The sequence below is a fragment of the Oncorhynchus clarkii genome, chromosome 21 (genome assembly GCF_045791955.1).
Source record: "Oncorhynchus clarkii lewisi isolate Uvic-CL-2024 chromosome 21, UVic_Ocla_1.0, whole genome shotgun sequence".
Lineage (NCBI taxonomy): Eukaryota > Metazoa > Chordata > Actinopteri > Salmoniformes > Salmonidae > Oncorhynchus > Oncorhynchus clarkii.
This window is the reverse complement of record NC_092167.1, coordinates 40,678,526-40,703,665: the sequence shown is the minus strand read 5'-3', so window position 1 is coordinate 40,703,665 and position 25,140 is coordinate 40,678,526. Positions and strand designations below refer to the sequence as shown.

At 43.6% G+C, this 25,140-nt stretch overlaps 1 protein-coding gene across 1 annotated transcript; it reads left to right on the top strand.

Annotated features, from left to right (window-relative positions):
- The first annotated feature begins 4,897 nt into the window (after positions 1–4,897).
- Positions 4,898–25,118, top strand: LOC139379022 (solute carrier family 2, facilitated glucose transporter member 4-like). The gene is made up of 12 exons (XM_071121736.1): positions 4,898–5,436; positions 9,381–9,476; positions 15,428–15,588; positions 18,454–18,578; positions 18,812–18,927; positions 19,227–19,389; positions 19,641–19,828; positions 21,373–21,477; positions 21,899–22,000; positions 23,227–23,430; positions 23,594–23,968; positions 24,197–25,118. Exons 1-11 carry the CDS (start codon positions 5,404–5,406, stop codon positions 23,816–23,818), a joined length of 1,518 nt encoding a protein of 505 aa, XP_070977837.1. The 5' UTR covers positions 4,898–5,403; the 3' UTR covers positions 23,819–23,968; positions 24,197–25,118.
- The last annotated feature ends 22 nt before the right edge of the window (positions 25,119–25,140 follow it).

Genomic DNA, 25,140 nt, shown 5'->3' with positions numbered 1-25,140 from the left:
TCAGCAGGGACAGGGAAGATGGTTAAAATTGATGGGAAGATGGATGGAGCCAAATACAGGACCATTCTGGAAGAAAACCTGATGGAGTCTGCAAAAGACCTGAGACTGGGACGGAGATTTGTCTTCCAACAAGACAATGATCCAAAACATAAAGCAAAATCTACAATGGAATGGTTCAAAAATAAACATATCCAGGTGTTAGAATGGCCAAGTCAAAGTCCAGACCTGAATCCAATCGAGAATCTGTGGAAAGAACTGAAAACTGCTGTTCACAAATGCTCTCCATCCAACCTCACTGAGCTCGAGCTGTTTTGCAAGGAGGAATGGGAAAAAATTTCAGTCTCTCGATGTGCAAAACTGATAGAGACATACCCCAAGCGACTCGCAGCAAAAGGTGGCGCTACAAAGTATTAACTTAAGGGGGCTGAATAATTTTGCACGCCCAATTTTTCAGTTTTTGATTTGTTAAAAAAGTTTGAAATATCCAATAAATGTCGTTCCACTTCATGATTGTGTCCCACTTGTTGTTGATTCTTCACAAAAAAATACAGTTTTATATCTTTATGTTTGAAGCCTGAAATGTGGCAAAAGGTCGCAAAGTTCAAGGGGGCCGAATACTTTCGCAAGGCACTGTAGATACCATGAATGGTGTTAGTAAGGTCACTTCAGAGCAATGCAAACAGATAGAAAATAACTACATTTGAGTTGTACGGTGCACACAAGCACCTAATTCGATCATCACCATATCTAAATGACAAACACATGCTTAACCATTCTGAATGAGACAGCAGTACTAACTGATTAAATAGCAGCGTGTAAAGATATTATAAGAACATAATAAGTACTTACTAAACTTTTATAGTTTTCAGTCTTATAAGTCTTGGCCAAGTTTGTGTGAATGGATTTCAGACAGTTTTATGATTAAGGCATTAATAATACAAGTCGATCTATCATCATATTATTATGGTTTTACACAGTGTACAGTAGTTTACAGGGATGGGACTGCATAGTTGAAGTCGGAAGTTTACATACACCTTAGCCAAATACATTTAAACTCAGTTTTTCACAATTCCTGACATTTAATCCTAGTAAAAATTCCATGTCTTAGGTCAGTTAGGATCACCAATTTATTTAAAGAATGTGAAATGTCAGAATAATAGTAGAGAGAATGATTTATTTCAGCTTTTATTTTTTTCATCACATTCTCAGTGGGTCAGAAGTTTACATACATTCAATTAGTATTTGGTAGCATTGCCTTTAGATTGTTTAACTTGGGTCAAACGTTTCGGGTAGTCTTCCACAAGCTTCCCACAATAAGTTGGGTGAATTTTGGCCTATTCCTCCTGACAGAGCTGGTGTAACTGAGTCAGGTTTGTAGGCCTCCTTGCTCGCACACGCTTTTTCAGTTCTGCCCACACTTTTTCTGTAGGATTGAGGCCAGGGCTTTGTGATGGCCACTCCAATACCTTGACTTTGTTGTCCTTAAGCCATTTTGGCACAACTTTGGAAGTATGCTTGGGATCATTGTCTGTTTGGAAGACCCATTTGCAACCAAGCTTTAACTTCTTGAGATGTTGCTTCAATATATCCACATAATTTTCCACCCTCATGATGCCATCTATTTTGTGAAGTGCACCAGTCCCTCCTGCAGCAAAGCACCACCACAACATGATGCTGCTACCCCCGTGCTTCACGGTTGGGATGGTATTCTTCGGCTTGCAAGCCTCCCCCTTTTTCCTCCAAACATAACAATGGTCATTATGGCCAAACAGTTCTATTTTTGTTTCATCAGATCATAGGACATTTCTCCAAAAAGTACAATCTTTGTCCCCATGTGCAGTTGCAAACTGTAGTCTGGCTTTTCTATGGCGGTTTTGGAGAAGTGGCTTCTTCCTTGCTGAGTGGCCTTTCAGGTTATGTCGATATAGAACTTGTTTTACTGTGGATATAGATACGTTTGTGCCTGTTTCCTCCAGCATCTTCACAAGGTCCTTTCCTGTTGTTCTGGGATTGATTTGCACTTTTCGGACCAAAGTACGTTCATCTCTAGGAGACAGAACGCGTCTCCTTCCTGAGTGCTATGACGGCTGTGTGGTCCCATGGTGTTTATACTTGCATACTATTGTTTGTACAGATGAACGTGGTGGCTTCGGGTGTTTGGAAATTGCTCCCAAGGATGAACCAGACTTGTGGAGGTCTACAATTTTTTTTCTGAGGTCTTGGCTGATTTCCCATGATGTCAAGCAAAGAGGCACTGAGTTTGAAGGTAGGCCATGAAATACATCCACAGGTACACCTCCAATTGACTCAAATTATCTCAATTAGCCTATCAGAGGCTTCTAAAGCCATGACATCATTTTCTGGAATTTTCCAAGCTGTTTAAAGGCACAGTCAACTTAGTGTATGTAAACTTCTGATCCACTGGAATTGTGATGCAGTAAATTATAAGTGAAATAATCTGTCTGTAAACAATTGTTGGAAAAAATACTTGTCATGCACAAAGTAGATGTCGTAACCGACTTGCCAAAACTATAGTTTGTTAACAAAAAAATGGTGGAGTGGTTGAAAAACTAGTTTTAATGACTCCAACCTAAGTGTATGTAAACTTCCGACTTCAACTGTATCTACTTTTTGAAACCAGTCCTACCGTTACACAAGGACAGATACAGGGAACGGGTCCTAGTCGATGAGAATACATTTTTGCTGAGGCGTCTGTGTTATTTGCAGAAGAGAGGCGGTGATGGGATTTTCAAACAGAGCGGTTGCCAGGTAAAAACATTGCTAAAATAAAATGCCTTCAATATTGTGACTCTGGCTGATTGCTGAACTTTGAAAATATCCCATTGCTAGGAACTGATTTAGGTTATCAGGCTAGTCTACTCTTCACACTAGAGTTTCCTCACCATTAGTGAGCTACCACTGTCTCTGAAAAGAGGTACCTGGAACCAAATAGGGTTCTTCAACGGATTCTCCTATGGGGACAGCTGAAGAACCCTGTAAGGTTCTAGATAGCACGCTTTTTTTTCTAAGAGTGTGTGTTTGCTCTTATGGTTACATGTCTCAAGGAGTTGGCTATACAAGTCTAACTAGTTATAATCAGTATTTTATTTAGAGTCTAAGTTAAGCATAGATAGACATCCATACTAGTATAGCATGTGCTCCTTTTTTGCCAATAGACACCATTGCTTTCTAAGTCTGAGACTTGTTGAACGCACAATTGGCTATAATGCGACATCCGTTTTCTGTCACACGTCACATTACTGTAAAGTGTTTAAGAACTGGCACTGGCACTCTGGCCACCCCATTTTGCTAATCACACACACACACAGTGCGGGAGCGAGTCATTACAGAGGAACAGTAATCACATCGCCTGACACACAGCAGGTCACCTGTTTGACTGGCGGTGGGGCAGTCACATGGTCCGTGTGCCTCGGTCAGTGTGGCGGTGTGACTTTCCATCAGATAACACTCTCTGATTGGTGTCACTTCCAGTTTTGGAACAACACAACTGACATTTGCACTGTGACTGCCCAAACATTGTATATTTGTTCTGTTTTCATTTCTTTGTTTGGGCCAGTCCTGTTGTTTTTTTTTATCTTTGATTGGGACAGTTGGTTCTAACAGGCACCACTGTGTATTATCTGTGTCTGTCCCGGGATACAGGTATGTAGGTCTACATAGACCCACACACTCTTAGAGAGAAAAGGTGCTATTTAGAACATAAAGGTGTTCTTTGGCTGTCCCGATAGAAGAACCCTTTGAAGAACCCTTTTTGGTTCCATGTAGAACCCTTTTTTTAAGAGTGCATGTCATGTGGTCTGGAGGTCCTAGGCCACTGTTCTCCTGGTATAGAATTTCTTCCTCATTTAGTGTGGGCCATACACATGACTCACTGGCCTGGGGCCCTGGCTTTGGACGATGGTGTCAGGTTCAGCTCCTCTTTCTCAATCTGTGCCTTAGATTAGAGTATGATAGGGAGGGGGGAAGGGGAAGATGTGAGGAAGGGAAAGTGGGGTGAGATGTGAGCTTGTTCACAGAGGGTGTGGGTGAGTTGGATTGATAGATCTAGTCCAGACATTTTTCCATTGCATTTTTGTCAGGTCCTGCCTTGCCCCTCATAACCCTTACCAAGACACACCTCCCAATTCACACCTGCTAGCTGTCCCCAATTTCCCCAGCCACCCCTACTTCGCCGACCCAAGTGGTACATTCCAAATTTAGGGCCCACTGGTTGCCTCGGAAAGGATTCATATTTTTGTGTGAAATAGGGAAGTGTTTGTGGTGGATGGGGTGAGTTAGCTGTGGTGTACTGGTGGGGAGCGTCACCCTTTTGGCATGTGTTCTAAAATAGCGGAAAGACAGAATGACTGCCAGGGCAATGTAGACAAGCCCATCTGACTATCCAGAAGAAGAGTTGAGTCATAGGTCCAGATTGGTGGTGGTGGACATTGGCTTTCTCCCAAGGTCCAGGCATCCAGCCTTTGCACACCATCCCCTGCAGAGGGATGGGCTACATATCTAAGCATATCATAAATATAGTCCTTTCTATAGATGTACCTTTTTCAGCCACTGCAGGTCTCAATCTAATCAATAAGAGGAAAGTGTCTCTTCACCCAATTATAACCATTCTTAATAATGGTGGTGGAGAAAATCACATGTTACGTTTGAAGAGGATTAGTTTAAAAGTAGACCAACTAGTCTACCGCACTTTTTAAAATAATGCTTTTTAACTGAATTTAACAATGGCATGAACCATCACGAATATCTCTTTTGCACATGCTGTTCAGCTTCTATATGTCCAATATACTGTATCTAGGCCACTCATGGAATCTGAAAAACCCATATACTGTATCTAGGCCACTCATGGAATCTGAAAAACCCACAGTGCATAGAAGTTACAGTGAGAAGGTAGTTATTATGTATGCTGATGAAGCGCTCCTCTTGACTTCAGCCAATGGTGTATAAGGTCAAGACATGGCTTTCTGCTTCTGTCTTACCCCAAAAGACGACCTCTGTGACAGGCCTGCAAGAGTAGGGGGCGGCTAAAACGCCCTCCCGTCGACCCTCGTTCCCTCCGCACCTTCTCTCCGTCGTTTGAAAATACCAAGAGTTGTGCGCCGGTGTACTGATGTCATTATATGCAAACTGGACCCAGACGCTCCACAAACTTCAAAGAGAGGACACGTTAAACATTTAGAACTATCGCCACCTCGTCGGTTTTCACTTTGGTTCCAGTTTTTGTCTTGGGTTTTACTCTTCCTTTCGACTTTTAATACAAGTACCAGGTTTATTGTCCTTATTCCAATTGAGTTTTTTTTCACGTGGTGTCCAGTTGGGATAGCGCGCGGGGGAGCGGGACACAACTGTCACCGACTGTAACCTGTGTCTCGCGCTGTCAAAGACATGCCGTCTGGGTTTCAGCAACTCGGAGGGGAGGTAATCTAAACAACACTCGTTTTTATAAGAAAATAGTTGATTTGCAATAAGTAAATTGCAATGAAATGTTTTCATGCGCACTAACACTGAGTAGCCTATGATGGATGAAGTATAATTGACTCACTATTGACACTGATTTTCAATAGTCTAGCCCATGTCTCTGCATAATGTGCGATTTAAAATGTATATTGTGTTGTTTAAAACCTTTTTCTACGACTGTAAAAGCATCATTATCAATTTATCTATTCATCAAATTATACATTTATTGTTTATATTTTATAATCCAAGTTTTAGGCTCTCATTAGGAAAAAGAAAAATCGACCACGCACTCTTATCCCAATCTATATATTTATCTCTATCTGTTTATTCTCATCCTCCTCTGAGTGCATGATCGATTTTTTTTCACCTGACAAAATAACTGGTCTGCCAGTGGCATTGAATCCCGCTGGGCACACACTGGTTGAATCAACGTTGTTTCAATGTAATTTCGCATGTGCATACAATGATGACAATGAGGACTCCATCCAAGCAAACGGTCACTAATACCACTGCAGAATCTTGTGATCTATGACGTGGTTCACAACAACATGGTTGACCAAAATAAGGACAGAGCAACCGCTGTTTGTTAGTGTCCATCAAATATAACAAGATAAGAAAAGACATAGTGTTTCTATTGAGAGTGAAATTAAATTTGACATTTTGTGTTATTATGATAATTATAACAATTGCTATTCATATATTAAACAAAACAATGTTCTATTTTCTGGAAGATTGACAAAACATAAAGTCAACCTTTATTTTGGACATGAGAGCCCATAGTTTTATTGGTCCTATATAGTGACCTTGATCAGCAGAGAGAAGAGCATGCTTACTGATCAGGGCTGAGATGAATATGGGTTGGTTGGTAGATCACCCAGTACAACCTGTACCTTGTTCCTTCCCACAGCTGACGCCAACAAGGTTACTGACACTTTAATTCAAAACCATTCTTCTTAGACTTACTAGGATTTCAGCATCGTTGAGGTATTCTTTCTTTTCATGATTGGTGGCACAATAGCAAAAAACACATCACTAAACTGTTATATCAAAATGCCGGTACGTTTAAATTGGTTGCTGATGACAGAATCTGAGACAGTGAGAAACAATATTATCTTGCCTTGACCTCAACTCTGTCCCATTTGTTTCTGTCTTTCCCAATATGTTCTACATATGCAGGCTACAGTTGAAATGTTGTGAAGCACGTTCTGTGAAGTGAAATAGAGCGTGACTCTTGCCTTTAGACTAGAAATGTTTTCTTTGTTGTACGATGTGGGACGCAGACACACACACACACACACACACTTTCCCTGTGTTTTGCTTTATTTTGACAAAACACAGCTTATCTGGAGACTCAACACAGCAAGGTTACAGCAACACAGACAGACACACCCTGACACAAACTCAACCAGGTGTATAACACACATTGGGACATTTATTAAGGAACCATTTTACCATGTCTCAGAATAGAATAGAATAGACCAGAACATAATGCATAGAATATTGTAGAATAGAACTATGTCCTCTGACGGGAACTGCTTGCAGTCTTGTTTAGTTGAAACAAAACAGTAAACACTCCATGTATATGTTTTTATTAATAATATAACATATTGATAACATTTTTGGAGAAGAAACTGTCAACCCTATCTAGCTATGATAGGATATGAAGTAGCGGTGCATTGCAGCCCATGTTTAACTAATGTGAACTCATTGGTATGTTGTGAAGGCTTGTGGAGCCAGTCAGCTTTCTGTGTTGAAGGTAAACAGATGTAAACAGTAGGAAGGCCTGGTCAGTCTCTCCCAGAACCCCTAGCTGTCAGTCACCGTGGCAACAGGTGCCTGTGAGATGATGGGAAATATAGGCAACTCATCGTTCAGTCAGCAAATAACACGATACACAGGGAAGTCCTGGACATGGCTACAAAGATCCTTTCTCATTTAGTACCACAAGTACAGTGGGGCAAAAAAGTATTTAGTCAGCCACCAATTGTGCAAGTTCTCCCACTTCAAAATATGAGAAAGGCCTGTAATTTTCATCATAGGTACACTTCAACTATGACAGACAAAATTAGGGGGAAAAATCCAGAAAATCACATTGTAGGATTTTTAATGAATTTATTAGCAAATTATGGTGGAAAATAAGTATTTGGTCACCTACAAACAAGCAAGATTTCTGGCTCTCACAGACCTGTAACTTCTTCTTTAAGAGGCTCATCTGTCCTCCACTCGTTACCTGTATTAATGGCACCTGTTTGAACTTGCTATCAGTATAAAAGACACCTGTCCACAACCTCAAACAGTCACACTCCAAACTCCACTATGGCCAAGACCAAAGAGCTGTCAAAGGACACCAGAAACAAAATTGTAGACCTGCACCAGGCTGGGAAGACTGAATCTGCAATAGGTAAGCAGCTTGATTTGAAGAAATCAACTGTGGGAGCAATTATTAGGAAATGGAAGACATACAAGACCACTGATAATCTCCCTCGATCTGGGGCTCCACGCAAGATCTCACCCCGTGGGGTCAAAATGATCACAAGAACGGTGAGCAAAAATCCCAGAACCACACGGGGGGACCTAGTGAATGACCTGCAGAGAGCTGGGACCAAAGTAACAAAGCCTACCATCAGTAACACACTACGCCACCAGGGACTCAAATCCTGTAGTGCCAGACATGTCCCCCTGCTTAAGCCAGTACATGTCCAGGCCCGTCTGAAGTTTGCTAGAGAGCATTTGGATGAACCAGAAGAAGATTGGGAGAATGTCATATGGTCAGATGAAACCAAAATATAACTTTTTGGTAAAAACTCAACTCGTCGTGTTTGGAGGACAAAGAATGCTGAGTTGCATCCAAAGAACATCATACCTACTGTGAAGCATGGGGGTGGAAACATCATGCTTTGGGGCTGTTTTTCTGCAAAGGGACCAGGACGACTGATCCGTGTAAAGGAAAGAATGAATGGGGCCATGTATCGTGAGATTTTGAGTGAAAACCTCCTTCCATCAGCAAGGGCATTGAAGATGAAACGTGGCTGGGTCTTTCAGCATGACAAGGATCCCAAACACACCGCCCGGGCAACGAAGGAGTGGCTTCGTAAGAAGCATTTCAAGGTCCTGGAGTGGCCTAGCCAGTCTCCAGATCTCAACCCCATAGAAAATCTTTGGAGGGAGTTGAAAGTCTGTGTTGCCCAGCAACAGCCCCAAAACATCATTGCTCTAGAGGAGATCTGCATGGAGGAATGGGCCAAAATACCAGCAACAGTGTGTGAAAACCTTGTGAAGACTTACAGAAAACGTTTGACCTCTGTCATTGCCAACAAAGGGTATATAACAAAGTATTGAGATAAACTTTTGTTTATTGACCAAATACTTATTTTCCACCATAATTTGCAAATAAATTCATAAAAAATCCTACAATGTGATTTTCTTTTTTCTCATTTTGTCTGTCATATTTGAAGTGTACCTATGATGAAAATTACAGGCCTCTCTCATCTTTTTAAGTGGGAGAACTTGCACAATTGGTGGCTGACTAAATACTTTTTTGCCCCACTGTATATATAGTGGATATTAGAGAGATGTGTCTGGAGGGATGTGGGGTCTGTTTGTGCGTGTGTGTAGTTTTGGCCTTTACTAAAACAGGAGAGTTCCCAAAATATAGTGGCTTGTATACAGTCTAGACCATGGTCATCTTACAAATGCAGTTTCGTCATTGTCTGTGTATAGACATGACATTGTCTGTGTATGGACATGACATTGTCTGTGTATGGACATGACATTGTCTGTGCAACAAACCATACTTTTCTAGATGGTCCATCTTCTCCACATCCTTCACACAATCTCTTTGTGAACAACCACACAATTGCATCATGGTGACAGTGAGGTGTTGTGTTCTTGTGTGTGCTCTACAGACGGTGACTGGAACCCTTGCTCTCTCAGTGTTCACCGCTGTATTGGGTTCCTTTCAGTTTGGGTACAACATAGGTGTCATCAACGCTCCTCAGAAGGTAAGACCGACTTGCACTCATCAACCAGAGCTATTGATACAGAGTTCTGCAAATTGGGATTTAGAATTTCCTATAGATGCCATGTTTGCACCAAAAGTGTTATCATGAAACATGGGTCTGCAAACATAGATGCTAGTGCCAGAACCATGGTTCTCAGACGGTTGCATACTTAAGTGTAATACACTTCAAAACCAGGTGAGACGGATCAGCATCGGAATAACTGTTAACCAAGAACTCTTCAATGTGTTGTCTCACATTTCATTTCACACACTGATAGGGGAGTGTGGCTGCAAAACTATCTGAGACAGGTAGTGAGTTGGCATTTACACAGATGTCCCCTTGATTCCACCCAGCTAAGCTCAGTCTCGCCGTTTCAACTGATAAAGGGCAGCGACTGAAAACAGCTCTCTGTGCTCTATGAGTGAGTCAAAGAGAGTTGCTGTTTAAGAACCGACCTGGGAATTAATACCTCTAGCATGACCTTTTCTAAAACCGATTATTGTTGTTGTTTTCTCTAAGGACCAGGTACACTACATGGCCAAAAGTATGTGGACACCTGCTCGTTGAATGTCTCATTCCAAAATCATGGGCATTAATATGGAGTTTGTCCCCCCTTTGCTGCTATAACAGCCTCCACTCTTCTGGGAAGGCTTTCCACTAGATGTTGGAACACTGCTACGGGGACTTAGAGCATTAGTGAGGTTGGGCACTGATGTTGGGCGATTAGCGTCCTGGCATCGGCCAAACCCAGACTCATCCGTCAGACTGCCAGATGGTGAAGCGTGATTCATCCCGCCAGAGAACTTGTTTCCACTGCTCCAGAGTCTAATGGCGGCGAGCTTTACACCACTCCAGCCGACGCTTGGCATTGCGCATGGTGATCTTAGGCTTGTGTGCGGCTGCTCGGCCATGAAAACCCATTTCATGAAGCTCCCGACGAACAGTTCTTGTGCTGACGTTGCTTCCAGATGCAGTTTGGAACTTGGTAGTGAGTGTTGCAACCGAGGACAGACCATTTTTACTCGCTACGCCTTTCAGCACTCGGCAGTCCCGTTCTGTGAGTTGACCGGGGCACCCCAAGCAGGGCAGAAATGTGACAAATTGACTTGCTGGGAAGGTGGCATCCTATGATGTTGTCACATTGAAAGTTACTGAGTTCTCCAGTAAGGCCATTCTACTGCCAGTGTTTGTCTATGGAGATTGCATGGCGGTGTGCTCGATTTTATACACCTGTCAGCAACGGTTGTGGCTGAAATGCCGAATCCACTCATTGTATATATAGTGAATTTGTACACCATAGGTTGACTTCTCCCTTTCACAGTGCAGTACAGTCTATGGGACGGATTCCTGGACACAGATTACGACTAGTCCTGGACTAAAAAACATTCTCAATGGAGTTCTCCATTGAAAGCTATTTTTAGTCCACGACTAAGCCTAATCTGTGACTGGAAAACCAGCCCTATGTGTTTTAAAAGCAACATCCTAATGTTAGTACAAACAATTATGTATTGAAACTTGGTCGATGAGAGAGAGAGAGAGAGAGAGAGAGAGAGAGAGAGAGAGAGAGAGAGAGAGAGAGAATAGAGAGAGAGAGAGAGAATAGAGAGAGAGAGAGAGAGAATAGAGAGAGAGAGAGAGAGAGAATTGAGAGAGAGAGAGAGAGAGAATTGAGAGAGAGAGAATAGAGAGAGAGAGAAAAGAGAGAGAGAGAATAGAGAGAGAGAGAAGAGAGAGAGAGAGAGAGAGAGAGAGAGAAAGGGGGAATAGAGAGAGAGAGAGAGAAAGGGGGAATAGAGAGAGAGAGAGAGAGAGAGAGAGAGAGAGAGAGAAAGGGGGAATAGAGAAAGAGGTAAAGGGGGAATAGAGAGAGTGAGGATGTACTTTTAGAGAATAGGAGATAAAGAGAGAGCGAGGAAGAAATAGATTGGATGCAAGAGGGAAAGTTCAGAAAGAGCGAGGGGTGTCCAGGGGAACATCTGAGTAATGTCAACACCAGGGGGTGTGTGCACCACATGCTGAATGACGAAACACACAGCGTTGCCAAAAATAGCCACCATCCTCACCTCTCCTCAGCTCTCATCCCCCTTATCCCCCCTCATCATCCCTCACGCCCCCTCACCACTCCTTCCAATCCTCACCCCTCATCATCCCTCAACCCTCATCCCCCTCCTCACCCCTCATCCCCTTCTCACCTCTCATCCTCTCCTCATACCTCATCCCCTCCTCACACCTCATCTCATCCTCTCCTCACCTCTCATCCTCTCCTCACCCCTCATCCCCTTCTCACCCCTCACCCCTCCTCACCCCTCCACCCCCTCACCCATCTATCTGCAAGCTTTCACAATTCCCCCCCCCCCCCCCCATCTCAGGTATCCTTCACAGCTGAGGGGTGCAATTGGAGGCAGAGGGGTTTAAGGCAGTGATTCTGGTGTCATGGGAAAAAGGGGCTATTTTGGGCTTTGGGGGGGCGACACTCACAAGGTTCGCAGAGGGTTCACGCCGAGACAGAGTCAAGGGCAGATGGTGTCGTGTTCAGAGTAGGACACTACATAGTGCACGTCCAGTACAGCCTCCTGAACCATATAGATATAGTTAGATGCTCTCACTGCTATCTAGACATTCCCTTAGATTCACTATCCTAAAGCCCCCTTCTCGTAAAATGTGTTAGTCGGGGTTGGGTCATGGGGTTTTGATGTGGAAGTGGCATATGTCAGAACATATATCTGCTAATTACTAATATAGAGAATATATTGGAACATATGTCAGCTACCATACATCAAATCCACTGAATGTACCAAACATTAAGAACACCTACCTAATATTGACTTTCACCCCACTTTGCCCTCAGAACAGCCTCAATTTGTCGGGACATGGACTCTACAAGGTGTTGAAAGTGTTCCACAGGGATGCTGGCCCATGTTGACTCCAACGCCTCCCACAGTTGTGTCAAGTTGGCTGGATTTCCTTTGGGTGGTGGACCATTCTTGATACACATGGGAAACTGTTGAGCGTGAAAAAACCCAGCAGCCTTGCGGTTCTTGACACAAACCGGTGCACCTGGCACCTACTACCATACCCCAAAATCTTTAGTCTTGCCCATTCACACTCTGAATTGCACACATACACAATCCATGTCTCAATTGTCTCAAGGCTTAAAAATCCTTCTTAAACCTGTTTCCATCCCTTCATCTACACTGATTGAAGTGGATTTAACAAATGACATCAATAAGGGATCATAGCTTTCACCTGGATTCACCTGGTCAGTCAATGTCATGGAGAGAGCACATTATATCAAATGTAGCATTGTTTCATGCTGCATATATTGCATTGTGGGTATACAGCAGTATCATTCAAGTGTTAGTACCTGTATTTAGATACAGCCAGTGAGTGAGTCAGACAGAGGAACTTACTTGGAGTTAGTGAGTTGTGCTTTAGAGGGGCCTTACAACCGACGTGGCTCCTCTGGTCATGAGTCCCGGTCCCTTGACACTCTTAACTCAGAGTGTCAAAACTTTGACCCCTATGCCATCTATTTACCAGGCGAAACCCTCAGGCCCAAAACAACCTTTAGACTGAACTGACATCTATTTGTGTTAAATTACAGTTTAGTCACTTAGCAGACTCTCTTATCCAGAGTGACTTACAGGAGCAATTAGGGTTAAGTGTCTTTTTCAAGGGCACACCAATATATTTTTTTGGGGTTACTGGCCCAACACTCTTAACTGCTAGGCTACCTGCCTAGGTAAGGGATTAATGAGTAGGAAGTTAGTCATATTGGCAGGCAAGAGGCACAGAGTTTTGGGTTGTGGTTATAGCTGGCCTGCACAGAACAGTTTGTCCTAGTATTCACACAAAGCATATCTCTCTCTGTTCCATTACCAAAGTATTTATTTCAAGGAACAAGTAACACTTTGTGAGGCCTCGCATACACTTACTACCTAGATTCAGTATATGTGGCCCATGCCATCCCACTGGGCACAAAATGGTTGAATTAACATTGTTTCAACGTAATTTGTCAATGTATTGTGACGTGGAATCTATGTAGAAAATACATTGGATTTGTAAAAAAGTAATCAGCTTGTTTTGAGGGTAAAATTTTAACCACGGGATTATGTCATCATAGTAACAAAATGTCTATGTACATATTTTTAACATTGTATACAATATGTTGAATTTGTACCTTTAAAACAACATCAGATCTTCAACGTTACAACCATTATCATAAAAGAAGCAGCTTAAAGCCTAAATAGAACTAGGTTTTCAAGCTTTGGTTGATTTCAAATGTTATGATATTTTGTTACATTAAATTGTGTTTGGTTGTCAACACAACCAAATATCAACATTTAAAGGAGCTGTATCTTCTGCTTGGATAGTTCCTTCTGTACCACTGACTTAGTCTGGCTTTAATTCCAGTTTGTCTACAAATTAATCATTCATATGTTGGATTCAGGTATCTATCTCAGGAATTGGACTAAGGGCCTCCTGAGTGGTGCAGCGGTCTAAGGCATTGCAGTGCTACGGGCTTCACTACAGACCCGGGTTCAATCCCAGGCTGTGTCGCAGCCAGCCGTGACTGTGAGACGGTGTGCAATTGGCCCAGCGTCATCTGGGTTAGGCTAGGGTTTGGCCGGCAGGGATGTCCTTGTCTCATCGTGACTCCTTGTGGTGGGCTAGGCGCATGCACGCTGACTCGGTTGCCAGTTGTACAGTGTTTCCTCTGACACATTGGTGCAGCTGGCTTCAGGGTTAAGTGAGCAGTGTGTCATGAAGCTTGGCAGGGTTGTGTTTTGGAGGATGCGTGGCTCTCAACCTTCGCCTCTCCCAAGTCCGTATGGGAGTTGCAGCGATGGGACAAAACTGTAACTACCAATTGGATATCACAAAAAATAATAGGATCAAACTTTATTTACAGTTGGAATTGATTTAGTTGAGATGGATACCTGAATCCAACATATCAATGATTAATTTGTAGACAAACTGAAATTAAAGCCAGACTAAGTCAGTGGTACAGAAGGAACTATCCAAGCAGAAGATACAGCTCCTTCAAATGTTAATATTTGGTTGTGTTGACAACCAAACACAATTCAGTATCACTTTTGAAATAAATTAACTAATTATAAGTTGGATATACGTCTCCAACTCAACCAAAAATATATGTTCAAGGATGGGATTAAGCCAGTTGCTCTGATGCAACTATCCATGCAATAGATACATCTCCTTTAAATGTTAATATTTGGTTGCCTTGTCAACCAAACACAGTTCAGTATTACTTTTGTAATACAGTAAATCGTGCATGTTCAAGATAGCATGCATAGGTTGTCGCAGGTCTGTGGAGATCTTCACAATGGCTGTAATGACCTACACAGAATCGCAAACTGCAATCCAGGTCATTTGGTTTCGCTGTTCGATGAAACACAATGGAATGTAGGTTGTAATTTCATTGATCAACGTCTCAACCAAATATTATCCACTCTGAAATTATTTAAAAAAATGCAACTAGGCATGTCAGTTAAGAACAAATTCTTATTTACAATGTCGGCCTACCCCCGCCAAACCCCAACGATGCTGTGCCGGTTTATGGGACTCCCAATCACAGCCAGATGTGATTCAGCCTGTATTTGATCCAGGGACTGTAGTGACACCTCTTGCATTGACATGCAATGCCTTAGACCGCTGCGCCACTCGGGAGCCCAAAATGCAGGAATCAAACCAACAACTCTGGTGTTGTAAGGAAGCACAACGCTCCAACCAACTAAAGAAATGTTATCTTTGTTATCTTGACAACATTGTTGTCTTCCTAACTTGGTCCCAGATCAGTTTGTGTCTTACCAACTCCTATGATCACTGTCATGCTGGGACAGCACAAACAGACCTGGGACTAGACTATAGTCTTCCTAAGGAAAAATATTAGCTCTATCAAATGTCTCATATCTCTTCTCCTGCCTGTCCAGATCATTGAAGCGGACTACAACGCTACATGGGTGCATCGGTATGGAGAGCCCATCCCCAGCAGTACCCTCACAACCCTCTGGTCCCTGTCCGTAGCCATCTTCTCTATAGGCGGTATGATCTCCTCCTTCTGTGTGGGCGTCATCTCAGAGTGGCTGGGGAGGTAGGAGAGATGATACACACATGTATGCATGCGGGAGCGGACACACAGACACACACTCACCCACAGAATGCACATATGCACACAAGTACAAGCGCACACACACACAAGCACACACACACACACTTGTAAATATTATAGCACGTGTTTTTTATTTGGCATAGATGTAGATGTTTATTTTGCATAGACAGATGTATTCACTTTCTCACAGACTTAGGGCTAGTATGTACACACATAGACCTACACACTGATACACCCACGTAATGCATAGTTGTCAGCACTCCTGAGTGTCACAGCGGTCTAAGGCTCTGCATCTCAGTGCTTGAGGCATTATTACAGACACCCTGGTTCAAATCCAGGCTGTATCGTAACCGGCTGTGATTGGGAGTCCTATAGGGCAGTGCACAATTGGCCCAGTGTCATCTGGGTTTGGCTGGTGTAGGCCGTCATTGTAAATAAGAATTTGTTCTTAACTGACTTGCCTAGTTAAACCAAGCTGGTTCCGTATAGATAGTGTCAGTCAGTTAGATCCAAAATGGTTCTCCATAGATAGTGGCAGTTGGTTAGATCAAACATGGTTCGCCATAGATAGTGGCAGTCAGTTAGATCAAACATGGTTCGCCATAGATAGTGGCAGTTAGTTAGATCCAACATGGTTCCCCATAGATAGTGGCAGTCAGTTAGATCCAACATGGTTCCCCATAGATAGTGTCAGTCAGTTAGATCCAATGTGGTTCCCTATGGATAGTGTCAGTCAGTTAGATCCAACATGGTTCCCTATGGATAGTGTCAGTCAGTTAGATCCAACATGGTTCCCTATGGATAGTGTCAGTCAGTTAGATCCAACATGGTTCCCTATGGATAGTGTCAGTCAGTTAGATCCAACATGGTTCCCCATAGATAGTGTCAGTCAGTTAGATCCAATGTGGTTCCCTATGGATAGTGTCAGTCAGTTAGATCCAACATGGTTCCCCATAGATAGTGTCAGTCAGTTAGATTCAACATGGTTCCCTATGGATAGTGTCAGTCAGTTAGATCCAACGTGGTTCCCTATGGAAAGTGTCAGTCAGTTAGATCCAACATGGTTCCCTATGTATAGTGTCAGTCAGTTAGATCCAACATGGTTCCCCATAGATAGTGTCAGTCAGTTAGATCCAATGTGGTTCCCTATGGATAGTGTCAGTCAGTTAGATCCAATGTGGTTCCCTATGGATAGTGTCAGTCAGTTAGATCCAACATGGTTCCCCATAGATAGTGTCAGTCAGTTAGATCCAACATGGTTCCCCATAGATAGTGTCAGTCAGTTAGATCCAACATGGTTCCCTATGGATAGTGTCAGTCAGTTAGATCCAACGTGGTTCCCTATGGAAAGTGTCAGTCAGTTAGATCCAACATGGTTCCCTATGGATAGTGTCAGTCAGTTAGATCCAACATGGTTCCCCATAGATAGTGTCAGTCAGTTAGATCCAACGTGGTTTCCTATGGATAGTGTTAGCAAATCAAACTTGTCACATGCTTTGTAGACTAACAATGAAATGCTTACTTATGGGCCCTTCCCAACAATGCAGTGAGAAATATATAGGAAAAACAGTGGGAGTGACTGTCAGTCAGATCCAACATGGTTCCCTATGGATAGTGGGAGAAAGTGTTACTGGGCAGGGTTGTGTTATTAGGCAGTGGCTCAACTCAGTTTCTTATTGTAACCCAAGCCAAGATGTTATCTGGACACAGACCCAGAGCCCTCTGTGATTGAAAGGAGATCCCGAGTAGAGTGGGAGTAAGAAAGCCGGAGCCGGTCTTTCCCCCTAGACTTAAGTTTCTCATGGTGGGCAAAATTACAGATTGCCCCTTTAAGTCTATCAAAAGTGTGCAAGTTTGAGCATGTGTCCATTTTTTTTATCAGCATGAATTAGACTGAGTGATAGAAGCCAGACTTTTATTCCATAGGCTGGGATCCGCACTATGCAGCTGTTGCAAGAACACATTTTTTCTGGCTGTCCACTGGTTTCAAAAGCAAAGATTGATAGGCAGCTTAAACTTCTTGAATTCAACCATCAACTATACATTTAGATTTGCGAACAGCCATCCACAACAACCACAATCCATAAATCGCAAATAGCTAAATGAGAGAGCAGCAGTGTGATTCACACCAATGTGCTATGTAGATATCAATACTAAGTGATATCCGTATCGCCGTAGACTACACCACTGCTGTCGTCCTTACCTCCAAGCGTTTATTTAAGTTGGCCAGTCATTGGATGCCGACAGCAGGCGCACCATTGGAAGAATTAGCTTGGACTGTAGCCTACAAAAGACTATTCCTGCTCTTTTCCCACGATCCATCAAACACATTTGGTGTGTCATCATAGTGGTCTCTGACTTGTGGTCAGACTCGCTCAGGTGGAACAAACTTAAACTTGTGCCTTTTTTCAATTCTGATTTGAATGTCATTGAGAAAAGTATCAAACATCCTTTCTGAATCTAAAAGTAATTATTGAGGTAATCATCTAGTTTTTCAAAAGAATCTGTAATCTGATTACAATATTTTTGCTTGTAATGTAACGGATTACAGTTTTTTGTAATCCCTTACTTGTACTCCCCAACCCTGCCTGTGACACTTTCTCCTATGACACTTTGTAACATGGATATATCAGCAGAGGCATTATCTCTGTTTTGTGATCTGCCATTAAGAGGCTAAATGGTGGAATTGTCGAAGACCTATTCTTATACTGTCTAACTGCCAGAACACACACTACTCACAAATATCAATTGTATATCTGCAAACCAACAACTAATAACTTGAAATGTACATCATATTTACTTCTACTATACCAATGATAACTAATATATTTCTCTTTATTCTGACAGGAGGAAAGCCATGCTCATTAACAACTTGTTTGCCTTCATCGGAGGAGGTTTGATGGGCATGGCCAAGATCAGCCGGTCCTTCGAGATGATGATTCTGGGACGATTCGTCATCGGTGCATACTGTGGTCAGCACTCATCCTGCAGATTGACTATCTCAGAAATGTGTTTTGATGTGGTTTAATGCTGTTTGAATGGCTTTTCAGTGGTGCAGTTGTAGACAGACTATATTGTTTTCTATGGTTGTAGATGAACAGTACTGACCAGTGAAATACTTCATCGGAACCACTATCTCTGCTCAGTTTTCTCCACACCTTGGTGTACCAGTTTCTGAATCGGAGCCTCATTCTCTTTCTCCCAGGATTGGCATCGGGGCTGGTGCCCATGTATGTGGGTGAGATAGCCCCTACCAGTCTGCGAGGGGCATTGGGCACACTCCACCAGCTGGCTATCGTCACAGGGATTCTCATGGCACAGGTACAGCTCTCAGACCACACAATATGTTTTTCTCTACAGGCCAGAGAATGGTGTTTGTTCTCCACAACACATCTATCTGAACAAGTATTAAAGTAGTCAACTTCTCTCTCCTTCCTCCTCTCTCTCTCTCTCTCTCTCTCTCTCTCTCTCTCTCCTTCCTTCCTTCCTTCCCCTCTCTCTTTCACTCTCTCTTTTGCTCTCTCTCTCTCTTTCCTCCCTCCCTCTCACTCTCTCTCTCTCTCTCTCTCTCTGCTTTCCTTTCCTCTCTCCCTTTCTCCCCCTTCCTACCTTTTCCTTAGGTCCTGGGTCTGGAGTCTTTGCTGGGCAGTGAGGAGTTGTGGCCAGTGCTGGTGGGTGTGACCGTTCTGCCCACTGTCCTGCAGATGGTGCTGCTGCCCTTTTGCCCCGAGAGCCCCCGCTTCCTCTACATCATCCGTTCCCAGGAGCACCACGCCAAGAGCGGTGAGGATCCAGTCACGACCATGTACCAGGACACTCTGATGGCCTCTTTTGCTTGTCTCCTTTCTTTGTCTCTTTTTCTTTCTGGATGAACGGAGAGGACCACAAGCAGAACAGGGGCAGGGTTTGAATAACAGGGGTGCTAGGGAGTCTGGGCAACCCCAGAACAAGTCAGCCTCCCCCACCACACACACACTCTGAAACCCATCTGAAGTTCTATTCTCAGCCTGATTCTCATTCCCACTCATCCCTAGGCTTGAGGAGGCTGACGGGGAGACAGGAAGTGGGGGATATGCTGGCAGAGATGAAGGAGGAGAAGAGGAGGATGGACATGGAGAGGAAGGTGTCCATCGCAGAGCTCTTCCGCTCCCCCATGTACCGGCAGCCCATCATCATCGCCATCCTACTGCAACTCTCACAACAGCTGTCCGGGGTGAACGCTGTGAGTACTAGAGGAGGGAGGAGAGTGGGGAAGAGTGTGTGTGTGTCTAAGGATCTTTGTAGCCGTGTCTAGGACTTTATTGTGTGATTGGGTGATTGAATGCTGAGTTCCATATAGTTCCCATCATCTCACAGGCACCTGTTGCCACGGTGACTGACAACTAGGGGTTCTGGGAGAGACAGACCAGGCCTTCCTACTGTTTACATCTGTTTACCTTCAACACAGAAAGCTGACTGGCTCCACAAGCCTTCACAACATACCACTAGTTAAACATGGGCTGCAATGCACCGTTGCTTAGTTCATATCTTATCATAGCTAGATAGGGTTGACAGATTCTTCTCCAAAAATGTTATCAATATGTTATGTTATTAATACAAACATATACACTGAGTATACCAAACATTAGGACCACCTTCCTAATATTGAGTTGCACCTCAGAACGGCCTCAACTCGTCGGGCCATGGACTTTACAAAGGGTCAAAAGCGTTCCACAGGGATGTTGGCCCATGATGACTCAAATGCTTCCCACGGTTGTGTCAAGTTGGCTGGATGTCCTTTGGGTGGTGGACCATTCTTGATACACATGGGAAACTGTTGAGTGTGAAAAACCCAGCAGCGTTGTTGTTCTTGGCATATTCAAACTGGTGCGCCTGGCACATACTACCATACTCCGTTCAACGGCACTTAAATATTTAGTCTCACCCTCTGAATGGCACACATACACAATCAATGCCTCAATTGTCTCAAGGCTTAAAACTCCTTCTTTAACCCGTCTCCTCCCCTTTATCTACACGGATTGAAGTGGATTCAACAGGTGACACCAAAAAGGGATCATAGCTTTCAACTGACTACACAAAACATTAGGAACACCTACTCTTTCCATGACAGACTGACCAGGTGATTCCAGTTGAAAGCTATGATCCTTTTTGGTGTCACCTGTTGAATCCACTTCAATCCATGTAGATAAAGGGGAGGAGACGGGTTAAAGAAGGAGTTTTAAGGCTTGAGACAATTGAGACATGGATTGTGTATGTGTTTACTCTTTTGTTTTATTTGAACTAAACAACAATGTGCCAAGCAGTACGTGTCAGAGGACATAGTTCTATTCTACAATATTCTATGCATTATGTTCTGGTCTATACTATTCTATTCTGAGACATGGTAAAATGGTTCCTTAATAAATGTCCCAATGTGTGTTATACACCTGGTTGAGTTTGTGTCAGGGTGTGTCTGTCTGTGTTGCTGTAACCTTGCTGTGTTGAGTCTCCAGATAAGCTGTGTTTTGTCAAAATAAAGCAAAACAAAGGGAAAGTGTGTGTGTGTGTGTGTGTGTGTGTGTGTGTGTGTGTGTGTGTGTGTGTGTGTGTTCAAACTCTTCCACAGTCAATCCTCTTTGGCCATTTTCACAATTTGAATCAATGTTAGAATGGACAATTCCACCGTTACACAAACCATATTGCCTTTCGGCACATATTTGGTCAGTATTACTCAGAAAGCTGGACCACGTTCCTTGACCAACCGTCTTCTATTTCTCTCCTGTCCAGATCTTCTACTACTCCACCAGTATCTTCCAGAAGGCAGGGGTCCAGAGCCCTGTCTACGCCACTATAGGAGCCGGTGTGGTCAACTGTGCCTTCACCGTGGTCTCGGTACGCTTGCAAGGTCCTGTAACCAGGCACCTCCATTACTGTTTAACTCTTCACCTTTATCACTGAACAAAGAAGATAACGTAGTGAGTCGACCCAACCTAGGCTTTCCCCTCCAAATCGGCCAGAGTTGGGTTGCCAGGTCATGATTAGTTTTTTTAATGTTATTGATTGGGTTGAGGGTTGATCTTTGATTTTAAAATGCAAACTTCTCTAGTTAAGCCATCGCTTTTGTGTTTCCATCCTGTAGAAAGCTCCTACATAAAATACAGTCTTTTAGATTGGAGAATTCCTTAGGCAAACGCCAGTTGGAAAATTCAGACCGAATCATCTGCAAAGTTTTTCCTCAATTAGAAATGAGCGAGCATGACACGTACCTGTTGTTACTGACCTGTTTGTCACCTTGTTCTTATCCAATCAACAGCTCTTCCTGGTTGAGAGGACTGGTCGCCGGACACTACACATGCTGGGCCTGTCTGGAATGTGCGGCTGCGCCATTGTCATGACAATGGCTCTCGCCCTATTGGTCAGTTCCAAACGAATACCAACAAGCTCATTAAGCCATTAACATATTATCATAATGGCAACTTTGGTGGACTGGAATAATGTATCCATAAACATAAAATTACTACACTGAACAAAAATATAAACGCAACATGTAAAGTATTGACCTTTGTGCTGGGGACAACAACAACACTCTAAAATGTGCAGTTTTGTTTCAACACAATGCCACAGGTGTCATGTTTTGAAGGAAAGTGCAATTGGCATGCTGACTGCAGGAATGGCCACCAGAGCTTTTGTCAGGGAATTGAATGTTAATTTCTCTATCATCAGCCTCCTCCAACGTCATTTTAGAGAATTTGGCAGTGCGTTCAACCGGCCTCACAACCTCAGACCACGTGTATGGTGTTGCGTGGGCGAGCGATTTGCTGATGTCAACGTTGTGAACAGAGTGCCCAATGGTGGCGATGGGGTTATGGTATGGGCAGACATACAAACACAATCTCATTTTATCGATGGCAATTTGAATGCGACGAGATCCTGAGGCCCATTGTAATGCTATTCATCTGCCGCCATCACCTCATGTTTCAGCATGATAATGCACGGCCCCATGTCGCAATGATCTGTACAAAATTCATGGAAGCTGAAAATGGCCCTGTTCTTCCATGGCCTGCATACTCATCAGACGTCACCCATTGAGCATGTTTGGAATGCTCTGGATTGACGTGTACGACAGCGTGTTCCAATTCCCGACAATACCCAGGAACTTCACACAACCATTGAAGAGGAGTGGGACAACATTCCACAGGCCCCAATCAACAGCGGATCAACTCTATGCAACGGAGATGTCGCACTGCATGTGATAAACGGTGGTCATACCAGATACTGACTGGTTTTCTGATCCATGCTCCTACCCTTTTTTTCCTTATATGAACTGTAACTCAGTAAAATCTTTGAATTTGTTGCATGTTGAATTTATATTTTTGTTCAGTATAGAAGGGGCCCCCTATTCAAGTCAATGAGGCCATAATGGGTGGTATGACTATTTCTATGCATGTACCACAGGCAGCTGGTGGCACCTTAATTGGGGAGGACTGGCTTATTGTAATGGCTGGAATGTAATGAATGGAATGGTATTGGCACATCAAACACATGATTTCCTTGTGTTTGATACCATTCCAGTCATTTATGATCAGTCCTCCGCTCACCAGCCATGTACCTCTGGCTAAACCATCTCCTTTCCCTTGGCAGGACAGTGTTCCCTGGATGAGCTACATTAGCATGCTGGCCATCTTTGGCTTCGTGGCCTTCTTCGAGGTGGGCCCCGGGCCCATCCCCTGGTTCTTTGTGGCTGAGCTCTTCTCCCAAGGCCCCAGGCCCGCTGCTATGGCCGTGGCCGGATTCGCCAATTGGACAGCCAACTTCATTATCGGCTTTGGCTTCCAATATGTTGCTGTAAGTACAGTGGTCACTATGGTGTTTTGGGGGAATTTTGGGATTGTAATATAATGGATATTGATCAGTGAAGTCAATTGGATGGTGTCTGAGTTGAAATGTTGAGTGAATGAATGTCTTAAGATACATCAGTGAACATATTCCCTCCTCTCACACTCCACAGGAGCTTTGTGGGCCATATGTCTTCCTCATCTTCGCTGCGCTTCTGCTATTCTTCCTCATCTTCACCTTCTTCCGGGTGCCGGAAACACGGGGGAAGACGTTCGACCAGATCTCCAACACCTTCAGCAAACACTCGCCCGCCATGATAGATATGGACCTGGACATGGAGCTGGGCAAACGCAGCACAGAGCTGGATTACCTAGGGGAGGAGGGGAGCCTCAACTGAAGGGATCCCATAGGGCAATTGGGGAAGGCGGGCAGAGGAGGCCAGACAGACTGTGGGGTGGTGGGCAAGGGAAGGGGGTAGAGGAAGAGAAATGGTACTGGGGGTGGGCTTGGGCCTCATTCCAAACATTCTTTCACCATTTATCGAGTTGCGTCTAGACATATCAAGTAGGGAAGGGGGGGGGGGGGGGGGCGTTGGCGTGTGGGTCGAGATAGGGAGGTGGAATCTGTTTGGGATGGGGACCATAGTTGATGCAATAGCTGCCACTGGGAAATTACGCTAGTGAAAAATATTGGCAGAATCGGGGGTTGCAGGAATTGAGTCAAGGAAAAGGTTGCACAACATTACTAAGCATTGCACCAACTGAATAGACGCCAGAAAGGGTGAAGGGTCAGTGGGGTGGGAGATTTATTACCAGAACAACCCATAATGGGTGATCAGGAACGAGAATGTTTCTGAACCTTGAGGCATTTACCCCGCCCCCAGTGTACATGTACAGATGGGGGTGATTTTATTCTGAGAGACTGCACAGATGTTCGAGGGAAAGAGACTTGGAGAAACTGGTATTTCTGCACTTTATCTACAAATAGATGTCTTCAGAGATGGTGAGAATCTGGGTGAAATTAGACAAAAAACATGTACCTTTTTACAAAGCTATGGCGTGTGGCATTGACTGAGGTATTTTATTTCTGATAAAAGTTAATACAAGTCTCATAGCAGGTTAACCACTCCACCACTAGCAACCCACTTCCGTGTCCCTAAACTTGATTACACAAAATAGTGGACTGTTTTAACATGCGACTCAATGTACAGCCTATAGACTCCTTTTACAGAGGAAATCCTGTATTAAGTACTTAATGTATACAGTGTGCTGGTTTGCTTAACAGTACAAGGGTCTACAAAATACTGAAACTTCACCCACTCCCATATAGGAGTCTCTTCAGTTTCTGAATGGGACAGGGCCCCAAGTGAGCACTACTAGTATTCATTCTACTGGTTTCCAAACGTAGTCCTACATAGTTGATACGGCAACAGGGCTCTGATACCGTAGCAGCCATCTGCCCCTAAACTGCGACGCATGTGCTGTTAGCGATCTATTATGTACTGTTTTGTACAGGGAGGACCTGTGGCTTGTGTCGTGTGAAAAAAAAACATGCAGTGTTGCGATGTGGTTCATGTGACAATTGTCCCCATTTGACAAACATGGGCATGTTGAGGACCTGACCTTTCAGCAAGTCATTTCATATATTACCATCCCAAGAAGTGTCAAAACGCATATATTAAATATACTGCAACTTAAGTCATGTTATAGTTTAGATGAA